The 18,606-nt window shown below is 57.5% G+C and overlaps 1 protein-coding gene across 4 annotated transcripts; it reads right to left on the bottom strand.

Moving 5' to 3' along the window:
- Positions 1-3,685: 3,685 nt before the first annotated feature.
- On the bottom strand, positions 3,686-16,141 carry SUN2 (Sad1 and UNC84 domain containing 2). 4 transcript variants are annotated; one of them, XM_067309991.1, is made up of 18 exons: positions 16,053-16,141; positions 14,639-14,810; positions 13,624-13,796; positions 13,357-13,491; positions 13,107-13,202; positions 12,376-12,469; positions 12,048-12,190; positions 11,565-11,701; positions 10,982-11,206; positions 10,777-10,854; positions 10,138-10,181; positions 9,423-9,588; positions 9,011-9,238; positions 7,221-7,305; positions 6,778-6,893; positions 5,692-5,859; positions 5,106-5,198; positions 3,686-4,750 (listed from the first exon to the last, which is right to left on the bottom strand). In XM_067309991.1, the coding sequence occupies exons 2-18, from the start codon at positions 14,764-14,766 to the stop codon at positions 4,643-4,645; spliced, it is 2,217 nt and encodes a 738-aa protein (XP_067166092.1). In that variant the 5' UTR covers positions 14,767-14,810; positions 16,053-16,141; the 3' UTR covers positions 3,686-4,642. The 4 variants fall into 4 exon arrangements, with proteins under 4 accessions (XP_067166092.1, XP_067166099.1, XP_067166083.1 ...); XM_067309998.1 differs by lacking the exon at positions 16,053-16,141 and adding an exon at positions 15,677-15,765 and having other exon boundaries at positions 12,048-12,118; XM_067309982.1 differs by lacking the exon at positions 16,053-16,141 and adding an exon at positions 15,677-15,765.
- Between the last annotated feature and the right edge of the window lie 2,465 nt (positions 16,142-18,606).

Below are 18,606 nucleotides of genomic sequence, written 5' to 3' on the forward strand. Positions count from 1 at the left end.
CACAGACCCAGACCCCTGCTAGAAGAAGCCTATTTTGAGTCCTCCAGGATGCTGCTGTTTGATTTAGGTGTCCCAAGAAATTCAAGGTTGGAAGAGTGCTTCCAAGCACTATTTGCATTCCAGAGACTGCCACATCACAAGGTGAAAACTACTGACCTAGAATCTGGAGGCAGTGTGAATATTTAGCAGTGTTCACGTGTGAATAAGGTAATGCCTCTTTGACGGGTTAGCTTGAACTTCCTTGGTCAAACTGGCATTAGGCAAGCCTGTTTCCTTATGGTGGTTTAGAAGCAGTAGGTCATGCTGGAAAGTAAGGATTTGGTAGGAGTAGGGCAGGAGGTTTATCCGTTCAGGAGGCAACTACTTGTTGGTTATAGGCTCTGCAATAAGTTTCAGAAAAGAAATTTAAAACCTTGAGAAAAGCAACAGCTGGAATCTTGCACAACTACAAGAATAGCTGTATCTGCTGGATGTGTATCATTCTCACCAGCAAATGCACCTGCAAAACACTTAAAAGGCTATCAACAGTTTTGATATAATTTATTTTTCTTTTTTTTTTTTTTTGCATAGGCATAAATTACAATCTGTTGATAAAAAATAAAATCAACAAAACAATGCAGCATTTGCAACAGGCTACAAAATCCAATACGAATTCATCTCCTACCCTGTAACCGCCCATTTATGCGGGGCTAGTTTAAACACTTGTATAAGACAAACCAAGAATGAGGGAAAATAAAGGAGGCAAAGGGAGTAAATAAGGGAAGTCTGCTCTGACAGCTGTTTCATTTCTCTTGTCTCGCTGTGTTCATCTTGTGTATCATCAGCACTGGGCTTAAATAGCCCTGGGCTAGGAGATGCACCAGGCTGACACAGCAGTATTACATGCCCTCTTCTCCCTTGCTGCTGTAGGGTGCAGGAAAAAGGTTACAGAAATATTGCAAGCTGCTGCTGGAAAGGCAGCTGGGTGGGGACTCTGTGTGGTTGCTCGCGCTGCAGTCCAGATCAAATACAGAGCTTAGAGCCTGAAAAACTGCACTTAACCTTTCAGTGCCCAAGCTCAGCATGCCCAACCAGGTACCCCAACCCTGTCAGCACAGGGAGGGCCCTAAGATCAGCACTAACTGCTAGAGAGAGACACATAGAAGACAGGATTTCCTCTCAGTTCTGTCTCCAGGGTGTTCTACCGCCAACTGGCAGAGACTTTGAGCTTTCTCCTGCAGGGACCCACCTTTCCTTTCATCATCACAGGACATGAGCAAGCTCCTTCTGTTAAAGCATGGGGCTCCCTGCCCCTTGGCTAGTGGTTAACACAGCCTCAGAAGGAGTAGAGGCCCTGCTCCAACTCCATCCTCAGGGGAAAGAGGCCCCATTTTCCTACCTCTCACCAGGGTGCCTTATTTATAAAAAGGTCATTTTTCTTAGGCATGTGCTCTCCACCCTGACTGTCCAAACTGTGCAAGGAAAGAGACCATGGGCCAGGGAGCCAGAAGGGATATGAGAAAAATGGCTTTATAGCCTAGTGGTTATGGTATTTGCTCAGAAAGATACAGAAACCCTGGTAAAGAAGGAGCGTTTCATCTCTGTGTACCAGCACTGTTTCTCATTAGATAAAATACAGAAACAGCTCTGCCAAGCCTAGGACAGGTCTAGGCATTCACAGCAGTCTAACTCTGTGCACACAGGGCACTAACAGGAGACATGACTCCAAGGCAAAGCAGGCAGCTGTAGGCAAGTTTAAAATAACTTTGGCTGTAGCTGCCAAAAGTTGTCTAAGCTCAATATAGGATAGAATTTATCTCCTCTGGATCTGGCTGTGGGTCTGCCTTCTCCTGGCAGCAGAGGCCTGTGACGCTCTAAGAGAGTCTAAGGGATAATTTTGGAAGTGGGACCATGCCCTGCCCTTCCACCTGACATGCACATTGGTTTGCTTTCTTGGAACGAGAAGACCCATTCAGAAAAGCAGTGCTGCCACCTCTCTCAGCCCCTCAGGCTAGCAGTAAAAGCATGCAGGACTCAATGCACCTGGCTGACAAAAATCAGGGCATGCTGATGGGAGAAACCTCCTCAGCTCTTTCCCCTCCACCATGTCCCTTTGCCCCACTGTTTCAAGCAGAAAGACCAGAGCAGGAACCAATTCCTCCTGCTTCCCACCAGTGCTTGCATTGCCTGGGGAAGATGATGCCAGCAACAAACAGGGCTGAAATAATAAATACAAGTCCTTAAGCTTTTCTTTCAACTAAAGACAATCAAATAGGGGTGTTATAAACACTATCCAAGAACGTAAGCTGAACTAAGGACCACACACGCTGCGTGCGGCCAGGAGGTGGAGTGGCCAGATGGCTGTGGCACACATTAATGCAGGGAAGGCCCCTGTGGCTGAAAGTGAGACCCCTTCCTCTCTAGTCTGCTGCACCTCCCCACATTGAACCACAGGCAGGGGCAGGATTTAGGTGCCTGCTTCAGACAAGGCCTCCCCATTCTGCGCCAGCCCTGACCTCTGCTCGGGGAGCTGGGCCAATGCCCAGCAGCAGGTTGGGCAAGGAGAAAGCAGGAGGGAGAGCAAGTCCTCCCAGGAGGAAGGGGGTCAGCCCACACCAGCCTTCTGCCAGCAGGAGCTGGTGGGAGGCAGCTCTGAGCGATGCAAGTGAGGGGGGACCCCGCTGCCCTCCAACAGTTAACAGCCTGCAGGTGCAAGCATACTCCTGAGAGGGGCAAGAAGAAGCATTACATGCCCCAGGCTCCCCCTGCCTCTACCCCAGACACACAGGCCCTTTGCAGAGCTGTGGCCTCAACAAGCCAAGCACCTCTACCACGAGCGGCTCAGCACCAACTGCTGCCCCACAGGTGAGCAGGCTGGCATAGGGCATGCTGCCTCTCCATGCCCTCCTTGGCCCCAAGGCCTTGCGCAGTCTCCTCCGCACTACTTCCTCGTGAGCCAGTGTCACCACACTTCAAAAAGCTACGTACTACCAGTCGGGTGTTTACTGTTCCATTCCCCTCAGGCCATGTGCAGTGATTGCACTCTACAGGGGGGTGCAATCCCTGGCAGGCGGTCTTCTCTCTCTGCCCCATCTCCCAGTCATCAGCCTGGATACGTCTGGAGAAAGCCATACAGAGCACAGGGACGGCAGGTCCCGCTCCCTATGTACAGTTGCCTATATACAGATGCATCTATGGACAAGTGGTCACAGACACAAGCTGCCCGTGCACCTCGCGGGTTACAACCTTGGAGGGCGTCCTCCAAAGTAAGGAAGGCAGGAGCGACCCCAGCACCCTGCCGGCGAGCTCTGCCGGGCACCTCTTCTCCAAGCACGCTGGGGCAGACGCTGCAGCTGATGGCATCTTGCCCAGCAGCAGTCCGCGACGGACATTGTCTTCCCAAACCCAGCTATCAAGCACTTCGGCTCAAGGCCCAAGTTTTAAACAGCTCTGCTCATCCTATTCTAGTTTATCTTACTGTGTGCACTATTCTCACACTAAGTAAAGCTCTAGCCCTCTCTGAATCTAAGCCACTCGCCTGAGCGGTACCACATAACAGAACGTTCTCCGGTTAAGTAGAAATTGCATGGAAAAAAGATTTTTTTCCTTTGTTATTACAAAAAAAAAAAAAAAAAAAAAAAAGCCCCGACACCCTAACCTCAAACCAGCCCTCCCCCCTTAGAAAAAACAGAACAAACCCAAAAGGGGAAGCAAATGACGGGAGTTTTCAATAGCATCATCGCGCTTAACAGCTGGGAGCCAAACGGTGGGACACGTGCCCCCACGCACACCAGCACACGAGCGATACAGGACTCCTGTTGCTTTTGGCCGACAGCCTCGTGCATCGCGGAGGCCCAGCAACACCTGCCAGCAGCAGGAGGCACAACACGTCTCCGAAAACACAGCCGGGGGTCTGGCATGGATGGATCGCAGTGCTGGGGCTGGCTTCACAACCCACAGGTTCTTCACTTTTCCCTCCCCCAAATCTTTAGTTTTATAATAATACTTCATTAATACTGCCTTATTTCCCCTCTGCCGATCCGGTTTTAAAGGCCTTGGGCTCTTCAGTGACCCAACGCCGAGGCAGAAAAAACACCCCAAGCAGAAGGGAGGCGACAGCAACGCGAGACTCGTTGGTTGTGACATGCTCCCCACCTCTTCCGATGGCCCCAAGCCAGTCACCGAGGCCCCGTACACGGTAATGTGCCCAAGCCCGCATGAAGCGGAATACAAAATTACATACACCTTCCAAAAGCCATGGGAAGGTTACACGCACCATCAGAAAGGAGGTGGGGAAAAAGGGGACATGTGGACTGCACAGACTCAGTAAAAAATTAGCTTAAAAAGTTGAAGTGTCCGATACGTGCTGAAAATAACCCGGGCCATGCTAGGACCCACATAGGATGCTCTTGTCTTACCACCCCATCCGCTGAAGACTACAGTCCTCTCCCCTAAATACAAATTCTTCCCCTCTGCAAGCGGCAGCACAGAAAAGCTGAAGGGGAACAAGTTCTCCAGGGTGGCTGCTTGCGCCTCCCAGGATTTTTATGTGAGAAGTGGCAAAAATAGACAAATTCTCTCTCGTTCTCCTCCCAGGCAGCATCCTCCCTGCGCCATCGTCCCACGCTGCCTGTGCAGAACCCAGGGCGGCTGGTCGGGGGGATCAGTGCGCTGGCTCCCCGTGCACACGGAAGCGGTAGATGCAGGTATACTCGGGGTGACCCCAATTGCTCAATATCCGGAGCTCCACCAGCTGGAACGTGTCTTCACCCTTAGCAAGAGGGGAGAGCGGAGATATCTCATGGCAGGAAGGGAAACATGCATCTGAGCCCTTGAGATAGGGGCGAACGTCTCTCAAACTTGGGGTGCAACAGTCACTGCCAGGAATGCGAGCTGGCCAGGAACCCATGTACAGGAGCAAAGCTTGCAACATCCCCTCCCAGAATGACAGGAGCCTGAACAGCGATTCTCCACGGGCGAATCTTCCAAGGACCAATCAGCCATGTTTCGGATGGCTTCATGCCCCTCAAATGCTCCAACCTGGCATCCACCAACACCATTGCCCAGTTTTCTCCTCTGGGGGCTCAGCCTGGCTGGAGAGCTCCTGCACCACTCCCACACCTTACCTTGAAGTAAAACGTTTGGATGGGATCGCCATCATGGTTGTACGTGAACTGCCCGAGGAGAGCGCCCTCCTCTTCTCCTTCCTCTTTCAAACCCTAAGGGGAGCAAGCAAAAAGGGGAAGGGAGGCAGGAAGGGAGAACGTGAGGTGATCAGAGAGTCCGGGGCAGAAGTGGGAGATGGAGACACAAGTGCGCTTAGATACCACACCTGCTTTTCCAAGCCAAAACACACAAACAGGAACAGGGACCAGTGGGGAGGGGTGGGGGAAAGACCAAGAGTTATATCTACTCACTTCCCTCTCCCTGCAAGTACTCCCCAGAACCCCTTGCACCCCAAAATCTTTCCCTGAGCCTTGCGCTTCCCCCTCTCTCTCCCTCCCCAAGTGTTGCTTACTTATCCTTGCCAGGATAAAATCCACCCCCTCCTAGAGCACTCCACAGCCAGGTACGGAGCTCACTTCTCACCCAATTTCTGCAGCATCATCCCCTCTCCTTGTCTCCCATCCTCAAACACATCAACTTCTTGCAATCCCCTGCAGAGTCCCCAAGTTTCCACCTTTTCCCTTGGGTCCAGACAGGGATACTCACGTAGACAGTGAAGTCCTTGGGAGCACTGGGGATGGTCCCCTGGGGCGAGAGGGCTTTCGGGATGTGCTCCAACGTCACGGCTGTGGGACGGATGGGGCTGGAGAGGCGGATGACAGCAAACCCCTGGGATCCACGAAACGCCCAGCAGTTCCCAGGGTTGACGTCTGGCTACGCACATGGGAATAAGACACCAGCTCTTAGGCATCAGCAGGAAGGTTACTACCATTAACACTTTTTTTCCCCCACTGTTATCTAGGCTGCCTCACCCTGGAGCATTTTACAGGCTCTGTATGGACATATTTATAGCCTACAAGATGCAGACACCTCTAGAAAGAGGCACAGCAGCTATTAACTGCACGATAGAATGTGAGGGGTTATGCTGCTCCAAAGCAACTTTCTAAGCTGCTGTAAAGGAAGTCCCCTTTATTCACAGCATGCAGGGAAGGACGAGGGCCAGGCCGGCCCTCGGCTAGCGAATGCCCTCTGCGCCCACCTCAAGGTGAGACAGTCCCAGGCGGGAACCCGGTAGCCGCAGAGAAGGGCGATTCAAGGCCTGCCGCTTGCTTTTTACACCTGCATGCTCAGTACCTGCCACGGGGGAAACAGCCCTACCTGCCAGCTTAAGTAGTGCTCCAGCCTTACACAGCAATCATCACTTTTGGAAGGCTGCAGCATTGCACGCTGCCGCCCCAGGCGAGCTTGAGCAAACACCATGACACGGGCAGCCTGATTGCAAACTGCCCCGTGTGTGAGATCAGCACATATAACCACTGCAATAAAACACTGTAAAAACTGCACAGGAACCTGTGCACCCAGTTCTCTCTTTCCAGTCCTCCCTCTGCTTTCCTGGGGACAGCAGGAGTTATTCTCCTCCACATGATGTGTGGAAAACAGGCACCTCCCAAGATGCCAGCGCAGTGAAAGGTGAGGAAGAGGGGTACGAGTGGCCCTGGGGAGGGGGACAGAGAGAGCAGGTGACTCGGGAAGGAAAGGAGGAGAGGGCCTTATGAGCTCACTCAAGTGACGGAACAGCCCAAATCCCACAGGGGCGGTGGAGGCCCTTGCCCTGCTCCCTAAGGTGCTCACCTGCAGGATGACCCGCGGGGACTGCGAGTGGTACCACAGGGGGATCCCGAACAAGCTCAGCAGCGCTGTCTTGGTCTCATAGGTTTCCGAGCAGCGGGTGTTAATGACGCTGGCCCCTGGCACGGAAAGGGAAAGGCAGGAGGTGAGGCTGCAGCCGCCAGCCACGCGACACTGGGCATGTTGTGTGTGCCGGCACTGCAGGAGGGAAGCTGGGACAGCGTTTCCCAGGTATAGCTCATAATACAAGAGCCAAAAAGCTTCCTACAGCCTGGCCAAGCTCATCCCCATCACACTGCACTAAATACACCAGCTCCCTGATGTGTTTCAGACCAGCACTCTCCTCCCCGCGAGTCTCAGTGCTTGGCCATGCTGTGGGTCACCGAGAGACACCCGCAGAAACACTGCCACGGCCCTCTTGAGAAGGCGAGAGCCCCCCTGCCTACCTGCCGACTCCAACGCGTAATCCACCATCCCCACGCGATCCTCGCTGTAGCGCTTCAGGGCCTGGTTCACAATGAGATGCACTTGCTGCAAGAGGAGCAGAGGACACAAGAGGGCTGAAGGGCTGGCAAGGGCACCCTGTCCTCCCTGTGCCCCCAACCTGATGCATCCAGGGCCAGATGCGCACCCGGGCACACACACCACGGGCATTTGTTTTCCCCCGGGGCAAAGACCTTTTCACAAAACAACCAGGACCGCACGAGGTCAAAAAGGTCACTGTATCCCAGGAAAGAGCTTCTGCTTTCCCCAGATACACAAACAAGAAATAGATATATCCTTCAGGAACTGAATCCAAGAGATGGGATCCAGCATCACAGTTTGGGGTCTAAACTTTATAGCATGCGTGAGGCCTGCGTGGACTGTGGGAGAGTATCTGCTGTTAATCCCCCTTTATGCCTCTCTCCATTGTCCTCCGCAGAGAATTGCCAACAAATCTTTTCAGAACAGACTCATTTTTTTCCTGTGGTATCATTCAATTAAAATGCTTTGCCCCCCAAAAATCACTCTGCATCACTGCAAAGAATGGCGGTAAGTGAGGCGCCACAGGGCTGTTTGCAAGCATCTCATCCCGGCCATGGAAACCTTGCTGGGCACCTGCCTGGCTTTTGGGTGAATGACACACGAGCAGGAACACGCCAGGCCTAGCGTCCTCACTCCTCTTTCTTTCCCCACATCTCCCTGGTGCAAGCACTAATGACCTGAGCACCAGACTCAGGTTTTCAGACAGCTAGAGGCTTGCATGTGTGCTGATACTGCCACCTCCACCCCTTCTCAGGGTAGGAGAGCAGGCTGGGCAGCTGCACAGACACAGCCAAGAGCAAGCTGGCAGCAGAGCAGAGAAGGGAGAAATGTCACATCCCATGGGAGTGCTCTTTCCTCATGGGATCTGCCAGCACAAGCAGAGGCAGACCCTGGCTGCCTCTTCTTCCTCTCCCCTCCTCACCCTCACTACCTTCAAGGCACAGGCTCAAACTCACAGAACAACCCAGCAGCCACCACTTCAGAGCTGCCTTCTCTTTAGGGGCAGATGCACAATCTTGTCTAGAGGGCTTCCCAGACCAGCCTTCTCCATTAAAAAGTTGTGTCTTTAGGGAGGAGGGTGTTTGGGCATTATTAAGAAAGCACTTTTACTAAAACCTAGAGCATGTCCTGCCAGGCTCTGTCAGATACATGCTGAGACAAGCTCCCTGCCACAAGAAATCAGTCTAAAGAGGCAAGAAAAAGAGATGTTCATGGGGGTCAGGGGAGGGAATCATGTCCAATGAGCAGTGGAGGGACACAGCAGGGGCACAAACTCTTCCTGCAAGGCCATGGTTTTACAGAGCTGGGAGTCTGCCCCAGTCCCAGCAACATCTTAACCCCAGCCACCCCCACTGGAAGCTTTTGATACTGGAGAACTTGCTCACACTAAGACACAAAAGCAAGCACACATCTTTGGCAACTGGACACCAACCTCTAGCCAAGGTTTTGACAGCAAGGAAGACAGCAAAGGGCAAGAGGAAGACACATTTAATTTGCCAGCCCTAATCCCATCTTCACATAGCACATCCCAGCTTACTCCAACACCCATCTGTACACCCAGGAGTGGTGTCCCGGTCATAAGGGCTGTGCCCACGGCTCCACTATCTGCCCAGGCATGTGTGCCAGCCCCCCTCACACACATGAAATGGGGCACGGCCCCTTCAGTGCCCACAGGTGCTGCCATGTCCCTGAGGCCCAGGCAAATACTCACGTCCTCCGTCACTCCCACCATTCCCCCTTGCTGCAGGGCCACTCCAATGCCAGCCTGGGCATCCCGTGTTGATAGCCTCCGGTCCTCCAAGACTTTGGCAAGGATCTTGCGCTCCAGTGCCTGGAGCTCAGCTTGCAAATCTTCCCGCTGGAGGAAGAGGCTGGCTGCCCCATCCCACCGGGGCTGCGACAAGAATTGGCTGACCCAGGCTGGGAACTGCGCTTCCACCTGAAAGCAGCAAGGTGAGAGCTCAGCCCCCAGGCAGAGATGCCTCATCTCGCAGCACGGGCTTTGCAGGGGCCCTGGTACCTATCTGCAAGGGGGCTGGTTCCCCTGGGAACACTGGTTCTAAAAACCCAGGCAGCCCCGAGATGGGACAGACCAGACCCGCTGCAAAGGATCAGGGACTCACGTCAGTCCGCACTCCCTTGATCTGCTCCAGCATCACTTCCATGTGCTTCCCCATCACCTCCTGGTCCGATTTCAGGAGTGCCAGCTCCCTCTTCAGGCCCGCCAGCTCCCGCTCCAGTTTGTCCATCTCCTGTTGGAAGCTCCCCCTCAGGCCCTCCTGCGTGGAGCTGCACCACCGCCAAAAAGAGAGAAAACACAACAAAAGCATTAGGGCCAGCTGGGCAGCGCGGCAGGCGAGATCCTGGCACAGTCCCTTCAGAGAGCCACCGGCACTGATGGGGATTTGCAGCCTGGCTGCCAGCAATGGACGATCCCAGCTCCCCTCCGCACACCAGGAGGGGCCTTTTCCCCCACCAGCTACAGCTCCCAGCCTCGGGACTGCTCCTACCTGCGCTCCCCTGCACCCCGGCCTCTGCGCCGTGACTCCAGGTGAAGTCTTTGCCACCATCACTCACTGCGATCTCCCTTGCGGCAGCGCTGCTAGCCAGGGCACTTTCTCTCTTGCTGACCTCACCACATGTTCCTTCCTCCTTTTCCCTTAACATTGCGCCTTTCAACCTCTCTTACCTCCCTCAAGCCAGAGCTGGAAACCCTCCCTAAGCTCTGCAATGGCAATTTCGCCCTACTATCTGTTTGCCCCTAATACAAGATGCAAATCTCTGTAGGGGAGGACAAGTTGTGGTGAGAAGCAGCTCTGCCCAGATGGCCAACAGTACCTCTGCCACTCTGAATTCAGCTCGAACAAGCGGGCCTCCATCTCCTGCCAAAACAGTCACAAGGGAAACAAAACCACAAGGGTGAGATCTGCAATGAGCACGTGAAGTTAAGCAAAATCACGTCAGGACACAGGAATTACAGAGCTGCACCAAAACCAGCCCATTCCCTGTCCTTCACGGCAGCCAGGGCTGCTTCCTGCAGGTACACAGAGCTGCTCTGCTAGGAGACCCAGCAGGACGAGGGAACCGAAACGGCCCCAAGGCTGCTGGGATCCCCCAATGACCTTGCTCCTTCTGGTGTCTTGGCACCCCTCTTCCCTTCCCAGGCACAGATGCGGCGTGCGCTGCCCTGCTTCCCAGCAGCTGTGCTGCAGGGAATGCCGCTCGGCTCCCATGGACACTTGACATTAAAAGCCTGGTTCAGACCTTCCTCAGCTGGGGCGCGAATGCAGCTCCTCATGGTGTTTCCCATCCCCGCCACCCCGCTCCTGGGCGGAGACAACCCCGGCAGCAGATTCCCACCGACACTGCGAGTCTGGCTGCCGGCACCCGGAGTGGGTGCATCCTGCTTCCAAGATATGGTTGGTCCCCTCCGTCCCTCCCCAAGTTTTTGGGAGGAGCAAGGTTTCAGCTGTTTACCTGAGAGGCTTGAGTGATCTTCCCCAGGCGCCCGTTTAAATCCATTTGCAGCTGGGCTCGGAGGGCGCCCAGCTCGTCCTGCAGGGTGCAGAGGAGACGTGAGAGCCCGGCCACGCGCAATCCCCTCGCCTGGGCCCCGCAGCCGCCCGCCAGCACGGGGCGGGTGGCGAGTGCAGCCGGCCGGGACGGTCCCCGTGCCCCTCACCTGGACATGCGCGGCCATGTCATTGCGGACGTGCTCCTTCAGCTCCTCTTCCCGGTGGCTCACCAGCCCCTCCAGCAGCGTGAGGACGTCCCCCTGCTTCAGCTCACCCCCCGCCGCCACGGCCCCCCTCTGCAGCTCCCACCGTGATGCCTCAGCCTCCAGCACCTTGAAGCGTTTCTCCAGGGCTTGAAACCGCGCCAGGAGCTGGTGCTCCCTGCTCTGCCCCTGCAACGGCAAAGGGAAGCATGGTCCGACAAAAGTCTCCCCCACACAGCACCAACCCCTGGGGTCCTGCCTGCTCCAGAGGGACCAGCACATCCCCTGGCAAAGGAGCATGAGACCTGCCAGTCCCAAAGGATGGTTTTCATTCATCTGCTGCTTCCCAGGAGAGGGCAGATGCTCTCCCTCATCCTGGCCAGGGATGCCCAGAGAGCCGAGGGGGCTGACACGGCCATAGCGGAGGCCGGACCGTGCAGTCCCAGGTGTTCCCACGCAGCACCCACCCCGCCAGGGCTCGCAGGCACTGGGGGAGCCCTGCGCCAGGGCCGCCCCAGCAGCTGCGCAGCTGCTCCCCAGCCCTTACCTGATCAAAGGCGGTCAGATCCCGAGCCGCGGGCACATCAGCTCCCCCAGAGGCAGAGGATGAAACTTCTGCAGATCCCCACAAAAACGCAGGGAAGCTGAGTGTTGACAGTCCATATGGGTAGAAATACCAAGCCCCTGGCAATGCAGAGAGATGAGCTGGTTAAAGTGGTGGGTCCAGAACAGGCGATAGCAGGGTTCAGACTAGCAGTCCACCACCACCAAGGTTCATCAGGTGGCCTCTGGGGCAGGGGTGACAAGGCGCCAGGAGCAAGGTACCAGGAGCACTGAGCTGGTGGCCCTCTGTTCCCGTGCACCCTCCCTCCCCATGTGCCGGGGTTTGGGCTCTGCCATTCACATGGCAGCAGGATGACAGCTCTCCTGAGCCCCCCAGCACGACTGCGCTGTCCTGCCACTTGGGGCGGGACAGAAGGGCTTTTGCAGGGCAGAGAAAACAGACAGCCTCAAACCCCGGCTGACTTACCGTAAGCGACTGCAGCAAGGAGCAAGAGGAGCAGCAGCAGCAGCAGGAACTTCTTCAGACCCGAATAGCGTCTGGAGATCCGAGAAGAAAGAGGAGCCTGTATTACTGCAGCTGCCTTCTCCCATCTGTGGCCTTCCTTTGGACTGGAGCCAGAAATGGGGGATCGGTAGGGGGAGCTCCACAAAAAAAACCCCAGCCTGGCTTCGGTGGCAAACGCCAATCCCAGCCCTCAGAGCGTGCCAGGGGTCTGTGGGTCCCCCCCTGCCTCCCTGGGGTCCCATCACCCGCTAACCTGCTCCCCCCAGGCTGGCATCACCGCCACACTCACCTCCTCGAGGTGACGCCATCCAGCAAGGGAACCATGCCAGTGAAGCGGTGCCACGCGGCTCTGACCCACGAGAGCAACCACCCCAGGAACCGGACTGCAAAGAGAGAGAGAGAGAGATCAGCCCTCAGATGGGATCCCAGCAGGGACATCCCCTTTGACCTCCAGGCTGCTCCTGCTCTCCCCAGCAGCGCTCCCGAGTGGAGGAGAGGGCAGGAGGACAACCCGCTTTGGCGGTGCCGACTACAGCCTCATTGCTGCTCTGGCAGCAGGGCGACCCCTCTTGCACTCCATCTCGGTCTTGCAAAGAGCAGAAGACACCAAATGCTTTAAGTATGTCCGGTCAGCTTAGATACAAGCACGCGCAATGACCATACAGCGCTCTGCCCTCTCCCTCCAGTAACTCACGTGGAGGGGACGACATAGTTCAGTTCCCCCATCCACACCCCGTCATTCGGCTCTGCTAACAACCCTTACGCTCGCCCAGCGGCTGCACTTGCACTTTTACCATCACCTCCCTCACACAGGCACAGATCCCTCCAACAGCATTCAAAACCCTTCCACTGATGCACGTACCTTTCTCTAAACTTCTGTTTCTTTTGTTAGTGACATTTAAGGGGGGGAAAAAAACCCTCCACCTGAGCAGGGAAGACTGCACGTGGTCATGTGGGGAGGGCAGATGCCCACAAGGAAGCAAGCTGCCGTGAGAAACCACCCCCGGGCCCCACACTCACCCGGAGAGGTGACCACGTGCCAGAGGAAGGAGCCGACCCTGGAGGCTGCACTCCTGAGCCCTGACCCAGAGCTGCTCTGGCCTGAACAAAAGTGACCTGCAGGGAGAGGAGGACGAGAGGGAGTAAGTCACCAAGCGGGGTTCACAGCCTTGGGTTTCACCAAGGGATTCTGGTGAAAGCTGGTCTCAGCTGGAAGATGGCTCCTGCCAGCTTTCTCCCTGTCACTGCAGAGGGGCTGGCGCAACCCTACCGGCATAGTCATCTTCTGAGGAGTAGCCGGACGAAGAGGCATAGGTGTCGTACGTCTTGCTTTCCACCAGCCCGTTGATTTTACTGGACTCTGTATCCCCTGTGCCTCTTCTTCTCCTCATTGAGAGCTCCCCACCTGCCCCAAAAACAGGGAGCCGCTCTGAGAAACCAGCACTGCTGAGCTCCCCAAAAGGTGACGGCCTGGCTGGCACTGCGCCCGCCGGCTGAGGGGCTGCCCAGGCTGGCCGCTGCGGGAGGAGCCGCTCACCCCAGTAACTGCTGCTGTCCAGGCCGTCGTCAAACCCTGAGCTGCCCAGGGCAGAGAGTCCTCTGTTGCCCCCCAGGTAGGACTCGCTCATCATTGACTCGCTGTAATAGGTGGTCTGGGTGCTGGGGCCAGGAGAGAGGCGCTTCATGCTGCTCGATTTCCTCCTGACCGTCCTGCCAGGGGCAAGGAGGCAAGAAAAGACTTGTGGGCCTTGTGCAACGCAGCCGGGAACGCGCGTGCGTGTTTATGGGGCATGTGGCACCAGCGGGGGAGGAACGGAGGATTTGCCATGATTTCTTGGCAGGTGCCATTTTGGCCCGGGCCCTGCCCTGCCGCCCCGTACAGGGCCTGCCACCCTCTCCTGCCACACAGGATGGCAGTGGGCAATCTCTGCTACCCGTCTTTGCAAGACACACTCCTCCCACGCGCCCTGCAGCCCCGCAGCCAATCCCCGGCGCTGGCCTGCCTTGGTGCGGAGAGCACCCGGTGGCCTGCTCTGCTCGTCTCCGCTTCCTCTGTCGCCGCTGCGGTTTTCCGGAGAGGTGCCTGCGCCAAGCGCTTGCAGCACACCTACCTCCCGCAGCAAAACGCAGAGGCCCGGCTGCTTTTGCAGCAGCGATGCAAGCAAGGTGCACCGCGGTTTCCCCTCCCCGCTGAGCCCACAGCGGCTTCCTGCAGCGGTGCAGGAAGGAAATGCAGGAGGACGTGCAAGGGGCAGAAAGAGCCGGGCTTTCGCCGGGGTGGAAGCCGGCGCACAAACGGCCCCGGATTACTGAGTGCCGGCCACCAGATGGCCAGGCGAGGGAGAAGCTGCCTGCAGCACCCGCGGCGAGCTCTCCTTTATGCAAGCAGCAGACCCAGCTCCCACCCGATGGGGAGAAGTGCAGGCAGCCCGTCCTCTCCGGCGGCGCCGGATCAAGACCCTCTGTACCCAGGGAAGGGGCATTCCCCAATGGCAAATGTCCCCCCCCCCCCCCACACACCGCCCACCAACCCCCTCCCCGCCCCCACTGACCTGCTGGCACTCTCCTTGAAGGGGGCCTGCTGGCCCCCCAGCAGGGAGCTGCTGCTGCTGCTGGCTGCAGCGTCGTCATCACCCTGGTAATAGCGCGCGGTGACCAGGCGCTGGCTGCGGCGCGACATGGCGGCCGAGGGGGCGGCGGGGTGTCACCGTCTCACCACCGCGCCTGGGAGGGACGGAGAAAGAGCAAAGAGCGTCAGCGGCGGTGGCGGGGAGGCCCTTATAGGGTTATACACCCCCCTTCTCCCCCGCAGCCCACCCATGCTGCCCCAGCACGCGCCTAAACCGCTGCTGTGCCGGGTGGGCACCCAGCAAGGGAGAAATGCCCCCGCGACCCTTTGCATGGGGCACCCCACGCCTCCCGTGGACACTCGGCTGGGGGGGGGGGCTGCCCCCGGGCGCCTCCTGGCATGGCATGACCTGGCCAGACCCCCATGCACAGCCTGCCCCCCCCAACCGCAGCCTACCCAGCCCCCCATGCCTGCCCCACACATCCACCCCCACACACACTTCATGCCCAGCCCAGCCTGCCCCCCAGGCACGCCCCCACTGGCCTGTCCCCCCATGCACCCTTCACGCCCAGTCCAGCCCAGCCTGGCCCCCAGCCTGCCCCCAATACCACCCCCATACCCACCCTGACCTGTCCCACCACACACAACTCCATGGCCTCCAGCCCGCCCCCAAGCCCAGCAACCCCCCCACACCCACCCTGGCCTGTCCCTCACACCTACTCCAACCCCAGCCTGGGCAGCACCCCATGCCTGCCCCAGGCACACCCCCATGCCCCCCATGCACGCCCTGACCTACCCCATGGCCAGCAGCCCTCCCCCCCACGCCCACCCTGGCCTGCCCCCCATGCCCACCCCGGCCTGCCCCATGCACCCTCCATGCCTACCCGCACGGGGACCCCGGGGCCCAGTCCCAGCGGGTCCCCCCCCACCGCCACTTTCCCTGTTTGCGCGCAAGCAGGCGGCCCCGGCTGACACCGGGGGCTGTTTCGCACCGCCCCCCCCCCGTCCCGTGCAAACCCACCGGCGGGGCGGGGAGGGCAGAGCAGGGGGGTCCCCGCCTTCCCCCCCACGGCTGCGAGCGCCGCTCCGGTTCCCTTTTGTTTTGCAAGGGAGAGCTGCACCCCCCCCTTCCCCCGCCCGCCCCGCCCCGGTGCACCGCGCGCGCGCGCCTACCGGGGCCGCCGCCGCCGCCGGGGCGGGGCCGCGCGCGCCAACCGGGCCCCGCGGGGGGGCGGGGGGCTGCCACGGCCCCGCCCGGGCGCGCCGGGATTGCTCTCGGTATTGCAAAATGCCGCGGCTCGGCGGCGGTCCCGTTTCGCCGGCACCGGGGCCCGGGGAGGCGGGACGGAGGATGAGCACCACCGCGGCCCGCCGCTTCAGCCGCCCTTTTTCATCACCTGTCTGGGCAGGGAGCTGCTCGGCTGCCCCGGCATGGCCGGCTGCACGGGGCGGGGGCCGGGGGCCGGGGGCCGCCCGCGGCGGCGCCGCGCACGAAAGACACCCGCCGCGGGGCCTGGAGCGTCGCCGCTGCGGCGGAGCAGGCGGGAGCTTGTGCAAACCTCCAAGCCGCGGCTCTCGACCTTAAGCAAGCAGCGTCCCTCCCACTCGAGGGTTGCTAAATATGACAGCGCCTTCGCAAAGTTTTGACTAGAACCGCTCGGCTTTGAAAGGGCAGCAGAAACCAGCAGTGCGTGTCTGAACCTCCCCCAGGACAGCGGCAGCCCCTTTTTCTTAGGTAGTCGGGCGAAAAAAAGGCGTTTAAAAAAAGGGTTAAAAAAACAAGCGGGCCAAAGGGGAGTAACCCGTTGCAAAACAGAGCCTAAACCTTTTCCTGTTTGTTGCCATTGGCTCAAGTAAGATGGTTTGTGCCATAAAAGAAGCCTCTCGGGCACGGCGGCCGACTTTCCAGCACAAAAATGAAAGTGGCCCGTTAGCATTCAGGAGGGCCCAGCGAGCAACCGCCGTCCTTTCCCCTCCGCCACTGTTGCTGCAAAGAGCCAATTCACCATGAAACCTCAGATGCAAAATGTCCCACAGGCCTGTTGTATAATGAGCACAGATCCCCTTTGTCTCTTTTTTCAATTCTAGCCTCGTTTCTGCTTCGGTCTAAATCTCAGTGTGCTTCTTCTACCGCTCTGCGGATTCGGCTGCCAGTGTTTTATCTGTAGTTTTTCCACCCTTTTCTAAAGCTTCCCTTGATTTGTTTACTGACTAATTTGGTTAGAAATCCTCTCCCTTTCTCGATGGTGCTTTTTGTTTCCTCATTCGCTCTTTTCTCTCGCAATGCTGACACTGATCCTGCCAAGCATTTAATTCCCTGGGTTTGAGCGTGATTTTTTGTATTTTTGTGCAAAGCGTTTTGCTGGATCAGGGCAGGCTCCCTCGATCACACGGCTGAGTCACGGGGGCTGGCGGTGATCCACCATGCTGCCACTCAGGGTCCTGCCGAAACTCAGTGCCGCTGGGGAGGGTTCCTGGCTCTCCAGGACGTTCACATTAAGCCCCTGTTGGATGACACAGAGACTTAGTGCTATCTGCTTACGGTGCTGCTTCCTGGGGCAATGGGTGAGGAAGCCCTAGCTGATCTCTGACCCGTCTCCTTCCTCTGTCCAAACGTGTCCTCAAGGTACCAATGGCTTGACAACGACAATGGGAAACCTTACAAAATAAAGTGTTCAAGCCTTATGAAACACTACGTGCAGCCTGGCTGCGCCGGCAGCTTTTCCCTCCTGTGCTTCCTCCCTTGGTGAAGCCTGCCAGTGCCAGGAGATTGGTTCCTTGGGTTTATTATGGAGAGCAGACACCATGCCAGCACCTCTGCATGGCCAGTACACCCAACCAAAACCCCATCGCGATGAACCAAAACTGAGCCCTCAGCAGCTGTTAAGATTAGCATAGGCGGGAAATGCAAACTGCCCATCTCCTGGGGGTTGTCTCTGCTGTAAAGAGCTGGGCAAACAAGCTGCTTGCTTGCAGCCCGGCTTTCCAGCCTGGAGCTGCAGCTCCTGCTCGGAAGCTGCTGCACATGAAGGAGATGCTATAGTAGCTCCAGCCAACATTTCCTCCTCCTCCTCTGGCCAGCTGGTGTGCATACAGAGCTGGTGGCATCTGCAATGGCAAAGGCCATGAAGGTTCTCGCATCCCCCAGAGTCACCAACCGAGTGACCCTTTCCCCGTACAGGTTGACCAAACCGGAAGGATTTGAATTCCCATAATCTCATGGGGTAACAGTCTCCAGCTCTTCCTGTGTGCTACTGCCGTCTAATCATAGCAATGGCCAGGCTGAGGGCACCTGGCCCTGCTGACATAAACCTGCTGCAGATTAACTGCCCCTGGAAGGATTACAGGATAACCTAGGTGCTGAGCCACTGGGCACTAAATATGGTGCAAGGCCCTGAGTAAATCTGCCCCCCTGCAGGCGCCACTTCTGCAGGTGGGGAGGGAGAGGGTGACATTTCCAGGAGTGGAGGGGGAAGGCGGGTGCCAGAGGGGAGCAGGGCTGGTTTCTCTTTGCTGTGTGGTTGGGAGCACTGGGTGCCAAGTCAGCGTAGCCGGTCCCTCACCTCCTTCTGGGCCAGCCCTCCTAGCAAGTGCCCGCTCCTGGTGTTTCGCAGCGTGTCGAAGCCGGACTGCCTGCCCTGCCCAAACTGTCCCGGTGACATGGGGCACAGGGGACCGACTGGGGGCCGCTGTCACCGTTAAGCTCAGCTGAACCATGTGGAGCAATGGGAACCCAGCGGTGATGAGGTGAGGGAGGCTGATCTCAAGGGAGGCATGGGGGAAATAAGTCCTCCTCCTCCTCCTGTGTCAGGGTGGCGTTTTGGCTGCTCAGCCTCGCTGCTAGCAAATTCCCCAGGCACTTCACAACAGCCTGCAAATCTCGCCATGCCCTGCATTTCCCAGGTCGGGTAAAGTGACATGGCCAAGGTCAGGCAGAGGGGCTGCAGCAGA

The sequence above is a fragment of the Apteryx mantelli genome, chromosome 1, assembly GCF_036417845.1.
Source record: "Apteryx mantelli isolate bAptMan1 chromosome 1, bAptMan1.hap1, whole genome shotgun sequence".
Taxonomy (NCBI): Eukaryota; Metazoa; Chordata; class Aves; order Apterygiformes; family Apterygidae; genus Apteryx; species Apteryx mantelli.

Excerpts from the sequence above, each read along its gene's own strand:
- SUN2 (XM_067309991.1), bottom strand. The coding sequence starts at position 14,766 with ATGTCGCGCCGCAGCCAGCGCCTGGTCACCGCGCGCTATTACCAGGGT. Across the intron at positions 11,207-11,564 it reads ATCTGACCGCCTTTGATCAG|GGGCAGAGCAGGGAGCACCA; the intron begins GTAAGGGCTGGG and ends TTGCCGTTGCAG. Across the intron at positions 9,589-10,137 it reads CTGAATTCAGAGTGGCAGAG|CTCCACGCAGGAGGGCCTGA; the intron begins GTACTGTTGGCC and ends GCGGTGGTGCAG.